A 6997-nucleotide genomic window follows, 5' to 3' on the forward strand; every position below is an offset into this window, starting at 1 on the left:
AAGCCACTGCACACTGTAACTTGCAAGTGTATTTCAGTATATGGCCTCACTGGATTTTGACCAGCCTATTTTTATACGATCGATCTTTATTGTTTTGCACAGCACGTTTTACAACACTGGGACTGAAGGTCGAAATTTTGCTGAGGTGGCATTGATAGGGGACAGCAAAAGCGGAACTATACCGAGCATTGTCTAAACGTTTCACAGTGGCTCACTACTATGGCTTCAAAAAAACTAAAGATTTTTAGTGGGCGTAGTGGGTTTAATACCAAACTGGAACATGACAAATTAATAGATAGTATTTTGGGTGCAATCTATGGTAATTGTGTTGGTGATGCTATTGGACTGCTGACAGAATTCATGGCGAAACCAGAAGCTACAGACGTAAGTATAACTACCAAGATAAGATTGAAAAGCCACACCCATGGTTTAGTGTGAGAAAATATTGTACATAGACACAGTGACAATGATAAGTGAATCGTGGTTGAGCGGGTTTACCATAATACGTGATATAACAACAGTTGTGCATTTTATTTCAGTGGTATGGTCATGAGAAGGAATTGGAATTGGACATGAAAGAAAGATTGAATCGTCAAGGTTACAGGTGTCATCAAAGTAGATGGAAAACTGGTGACTGGACCGATGACAGTGATCAAATGATTCTGATACTACAATCAATAATAGATAATAAGGGAAAGGTTAGACCCAGCTGCTCTAAACATTCTTATTTTGCATTTTTTTAGATTTAATACAATGACTACCACCATTGTAAACGTGTGCCAAAACACACACACACATTTTCTTTCTAGCCACGTGTTCAACGTCATGTTCACATATGGATATAATCTCCAATTACCATTCTTTTATTTCTCTGATTACAGTATACAGGCCTTATGTGCATTTTCGTTTCTCCCCTATGTAATCGCAACTCACATTCCTCTCATTCCATTGTCACAGGCGTGGTCATTCGTACATTCCACAAAGGTAGTTATCATGCTCAACATGCACGTTAATTGTTTTTCCCATCGCGTCGTTCTTGTTGTGGCACCCACCAGGACAAAGTAGAGCTTCATACTTTCACCCGCCTTATGTCATTCATTAGGGACAATAATAATTATGCTACACTTAGGAATAACATGTATTTCAAATGACGAAGGTGAGAGGTAACACAGTGGTATTCTTGTCGACTAATAAATGTGCATTGACCTAGTCACTTGAGTGTACGCTGGTTGGCTATTCTACTCATACATAACCTGCCATAGAGTTTTCTGTCAATCACTGGAAAACTGCAGTAATCTGTAGTTCTGTGGTTGGAAGCTAGGTGAATATCGATCTATCATTATTTATTTTGAGCAGAAAAATACATCTTTATTACATAACAGTAAAACTATCGTATATTGGCATTGCATGAGGAGTTTAACAGCAAGATGTTCTAACACTTTATAACTTCCTAGGTTGATCCAACAGACTTTGCAAAGAAAATGCTTGACTGGGCACACCATGGTTTTCCGGAGCTTGGTGACACTGGGGGTATGGGTATAGAAAATACAACATATCAAGTTCTTACTCACAATGCGTTTAAAGGACCTAAACCACACAAGGTTAATTTATTTATTTACAATACTATATAATTTTATTGCATGACAATATACTTATGTATAGTATGGTACATAATAAAATGTTATTGTAATCATTGTTAATACAACCCTTATGGTAGCGGGGACTCACAAATTTAAGTACAACATAATGAAATATAATGCCATTATTAGACAAAATTTGATAGTGCTATCAATAATGACTTTTGACTTAAAATGCAGTCATATTTTTTCCTAGATGATATAGAAAGATTGCTAATGTGCGTGTTAAATATTCTACAGGTTCAGTTTCAGTCAAATCTATACATTTTATTGCAATTATTAACTTGTTTTGTCAGTGTTCACAAGACCCGGGACGTTAGTAACAAATCCAGGGGAAACATATTGTAGCTGGTGGAGAAATCACTAATCCAAAAAAGAGTATTTCATTTATCAGCAAACCAGTGTGAATGTCATTTTCTATATATTTACGCATGTGCATAGTATGTTGTTGTTTCTTGAATTTATATTTTTTATTCAAAGGCAGCAGAAGCTGTATGGAAATCTAGTGGATGTTTTCTGGCAACCAATGGTGCTGTTATGAGGACCTCCATACTTGGCATTCATAACTTTGATGATAAGGAAACAGTTGTCAATAATACAAAAAAGATTTGTAAAACAACTCATGCTGATTCGAGGTATGATTAAAGTTAATCAAAAAGTGATAATTAAGTCTGAAATAAATCAGTCCTGGTCTCAGGAATTTTGTTTTAAAAGATGTATCCTTAAAGGATTTTCTTCATTAAAAATATTAAATAATAGTTGCAAAGATAGTATAGTCAGCCATTGAAAGAAACATTGTGGCAAAAATTGGTGTTTAAGTAAGTTTTGCTGAGCCCCTCTTAATGGTTTCAGTTATATATTTTAATTAGCGTATGCTAATTTATGGATTATGTAATGGCATATAGTCAAAATATTGAACAATTTGGTTAATACTATTATGCTGGGTAAGATATCTAGCCCTTTGAAATGAAGAACATACACTACACAAGCATTCATTTGTAGTGCTATTTAATTTCATTATTTTGATATTTGATCAAATTCACTGGGTTTTAAATTTCCAAGGAAAATTTAAAATTGTAATTATACACGCTTATGTGGATTTAATTTAATAGTGGATTTCATTTTTTCAACAAAATAAGAAAATTAGGTTTTATGTTAAAACCAGACATATAATTGTTTTATCGTCACAGATGTGCCGCATCATGCGTAGCCGTAACATCAGCAATAGCAATGATGTTAAAAGGTGACCGACATAGAGGTTTAAATGGTGAAGTTGTTGCTGGAGGGATAATTGAAGATGCCTTTCATGAAGCTAAAAAATGTCTTTCTACCAATACAGAGGTAAAAAACTAATAATATATTCTCATGATTTGGTTGTAACATATATATATATATATATATATATATATATATATATACAATTAAATATTGTTCAGGTTCAGTGTTTACATATTATATCTTTACTAAACATCAGTGTACCGGCATTTTTTTCATTCAGACTATTGAAATTAATTGAAAAAACTTCTTTTTACCCATATCTAATATAGAATGTTTTCAACCGTGCAAGTGTCAGTGAACTAGTACTGTCAAGTCTTGATTGGTGCATTTGTTCCAGAAACCAAATGGTGGCAATTTTAGTACTAACATCTTAGATACTGCAGGAGCCAAATCCCACTTGTGCATGGACGGGGTTTCAAATTTGTTTGGTTGCCTCGGGCAATCCCTTTTGCAATGGGACAAGCAAATCCTGAAACTTGTTGTCCAATGGGACAATCTTTACACAATTTTTTTTTCAGAAATCGTGATTTTTATATGTAATATTCCACTGTATTTTCATTTTGAAGTACATTTCATGAGTTTATTTAATTTCACGGCTTGCATATTTCATTCAAACTTGATATATTCCCTTGAACATATTTTTGATGCACATTTCAAAATGCCGTTTCTTTCCTTGACTGATCACATTCAAACTTAACATGTACACATGTACACTCAGATACACTAAGTCACGCATATGCACTTATATAAGATAATTAAGGCATGGGTACATAACACCACTATACTGATGTTATCTACCATCATACTAATCACAACAATTCAATTGACGCATTTGAATAAGTCTTTAGGTTTATGTTTCGCTTGGTGATTTTTTGGCTGCATTTCAACCTTTCTTAGTTAAGAGTCAGATTTATGTTATATATAGTCACTGACACATATTCAAGAATAAATGGGTAAACTCCGAGTTGACAATGAGATGTTATCATCATGTGTCAAATACTTCTTCAATGCTCAGTTTGTCAACATTATAACTATTTGGCGAACAAATCCTTATTATGCATAATAAAAATAATTTTTTCGAATTATTTAATCATTAGTTGTGTATTATTTATTTTCAGATAAATGAACTACATTGGTATATGAATGTAGAGAAAATAGATGAGCTAAAATTAGATGAGTCTGCTAAGATTGGTTATACGTATAAGTGTCTTGGTGCTGCATTTTGGGCTTTCAAACAGAATGATTTCAGACAAGCACTGACAACAATTGTCAGGGAGGTTAGTATATTGTAACAAAAACAGATTCTACCTTAGTTGCAACCTTAGGTCATGGGAGGTTATTGTATTTCAAGGTTTCTAGACAGATAATCTAAAATAAGTTCGTTGTATTCACAGCTAGACTGGTGATGGGATTCAACATGATGTTCATTGGGTCAAATTATGCATTTAACGAGTCGTTTCTTTTTAAAACTTGGACCCCAGCTGTTGGACCCCAGACACCTCTGATGTGTCTTGTTCCCAAATTGAACCAAATCAATCAAAAAGGGTGCTGGCAATAGGGTGTATTTCATTGCAATATATTGATTCTGGTTCTGTGCAATTGTAGTATTCTAAGAATACAATTGCCAAAAAAATTTGCTGAGGCTTCATTGGTTGGTTTGGATCAAATGCATGTAACATGCATTTCTTTGTTGTATTTCATCCCAGTAGTTTATATTCAAGTTATGCAGTCAGATTTCCCTGTAAATTAAACTGCATTTGTCAAAGTGAAAGTATTATGTGGCTATAACTCCATAACATAAATAACATTGTTTACTTACCTTCCCATATTGCTTAATGGTATACATATTGATTTGTTTTACAGGCTGGTGATGCTGACACTAATGGTGCTGTTGCTGGTGCCCTATTGGGATGTAAACTGGGATTTCACAAATTACCCAAATCATGGACAGATGGTCTACTACACAAGAATTGGCTAGAAGCAAAGATAAAACAGTATGTACACAATTGTTTTAATGGTTTTAAATGTAAAATGGGTTCACTATTCAATGATATTGACCAGACGGCTTCTATGAAAAACTGATTTTAAAATAAACAGTTGTCCAATTTATTTATAGGCCAATTTTCATTATTCATTACCGCAGAAAATTAGAATCATCATCCTTGAAGCAGGTTAAATCTAGGTTATATCGCCACTGGATCACATCTTTGTGGTATTCTTGTGATTACTTCATAATAGTTGACTGCAACATTTTCGGAATAGTTATTCGGTCAAATGCCTTTGTATTAAATAATCATTTCTTTTACATGTTACAGATTTTTGGGGATAAAAATGGGATCACTTGTCAAACAAATGACGGAAACAACTGCTGAACAAGTTCCAGATTTAAAAAAATAAGCCTGATGAATCGAAACAATGAGAAAGAACGTCTCCACAAACCAAAACAAGTTTTACACCACACAAAGATGGGTGACTAAATTGAAACAACAAATTGAACAAATTTTAGACTCAACAGAAAAGTCAGGTGACGTGAAATAAGGGTAAAACATTTGATAAGGTAGCAATAGCTAAATCAGAAGTATGTAAATAAAAGATGAGCAAAAGAGCCCCGGTGAAGAAAATCTAGAAAAACATCGACACTTAATTGTAAAATTGTCCAGTCTAACAAGTAACATTCAGAATATTTTTTTGTTTCTACATTTGTTTATACTTAATATCATTATTATTTTGGTGAAAAATCGGGTAAAGCAAGATTAAGTTGCATGTATTCTAGGAGTTAATTTTCTGGTGCACTATAGACCATGTAAATTTCGCCAGAATCATCACTTTAATTTTCATGATATCAAATATTGAAACTGAAAAATTAATGTTCTAATTCACTGTCACTTTCATGTAATTTGTATAACCAGTTAACTGATAAATCATTGTTTTGTTTTGCCACAGAGGGCGCACATCGTAAAACTACTCATGCAAATTAATGTAAGGATAAATAATAAGAATTCATGACACTAATAATCCCACACTTTATCTTAATTTCCCCCGTACACCTTCACTAATATTCTTTGTCTGTATGTAGATTGATTACAGCTACAAGTTTATTTTATCTCGCATAAGCTTGTATGAATATTGTAAATTTACCAGACCTTACAACTTAGTCAATAAATAATACTTAGTACTGTCTGTCTTCAATTATTACATTTACATGCAGTATTGTGTATTTATTTTGTGTATTTTCACCTGCAAAATATTAAACTGAAATAGAATATTCGATCTATAGGTCCATACACAATGAAAATAGCGCCACCATCGGTGGAGGTAAATTTCATACTGTTGCATCTAACATTGACAGCTCGCTGGAAACAAAGACAATTTTACGTTCAATTTGTCTGGCGATTTTAAAGTTTGGACCCCCCCTATAAAAAATCCTGTATCCGCCCGTGTCACGGCGTTATGACGTCATGACGGTGTTGTGGTATTCGACACGAAAGTACGAACGCGAAAGTGCTATGCACATTTGATGATGGTCAGATTTGATGAAGTAAGGGTAAATCAACGCCATATTTCCTTCTAAAAAATCGGCATTTCGACAACAAACTATAAAAAATAGGCCAATGGCCTGTTGCTCAACGGCTATTATACACAGATTATTGCTGTATATGACAAATACCCCAAAAGGCAGTGAGTGAAACAATAAAACATAATGCTAAAAATATTTTTTTCACAAACAAAACAGAAATATTCAATAAAATTACATTCAAAGATAGCTTAAAAAGAACTCCAGCGTGTTGAGAGAATAACATAACATGATATTTGCAATTATCTGAATTCGTAATACATGTATATACCAAGTATTGTTGAAATATGTTGAATGGTTCTTGAAATGGCACCCAAATAGCTTGAATTTCACTAGCTGATATGCAAATTATCTAATTTCCACCAAAAACTAAATATATCTGGAAACTGCCCCAACACATCTATGCACCAAGTTTTATTAAAATATATTAAATGGTTCTCAAGATATCACCAAAAAAGCCTGAATATTGGTATGTAAAATGACAAAATATTTGCTAAAAATAGAGAAT

At 33.4% G+C, this 6997-nt stretch overlaps 1 protein-coding gene across 1 annotated transcript; it reads left to right on the forward strand.

Moving 5' to 3' along the window:
• The first annotated feature begins 219 nt into the window (after window positions 1-219).
• On the forward strand, window positions 220-5495 carry LOC102802167 (uncharacterized). The gene is made up of 8 exons (XM_085497477.1): window positions 220-384; window positions 540-698; window positions 1455-1601; window positions 2118-2272; window positions 2828-2978; window positions 4034-4192; window positions 4779-4909; window positions 5231-5495. The coding sequence occupies exons 1-8, from the start codon at window positions 220-222 to the stop codon at window positions 5310-5312; spliced, it is 1149 nt and encodes a 382-aa protein (XP_085353603.1). The 3' UTR covers window positions 5313-5495.
• The last annotated feature ends 1502 nt before the right edge of the window (window positions 5496-6997 follow it).

This window comes from Saccoglossus kowalevskii, chromosome 3, assembly GCF_978046115.1.
Source record: "Saccoglossus kowalevskii chromosome 3, keSacKowa6.1, whole genome shotgun sequence".
In the NCBI taxonomy this organism is placed as follows: Eukaryota; Metazoa; Hemichordata; class Enteropneusta; family Harrimaniidae; genus Saccoglossus; species Saccoglossus kowalevskii.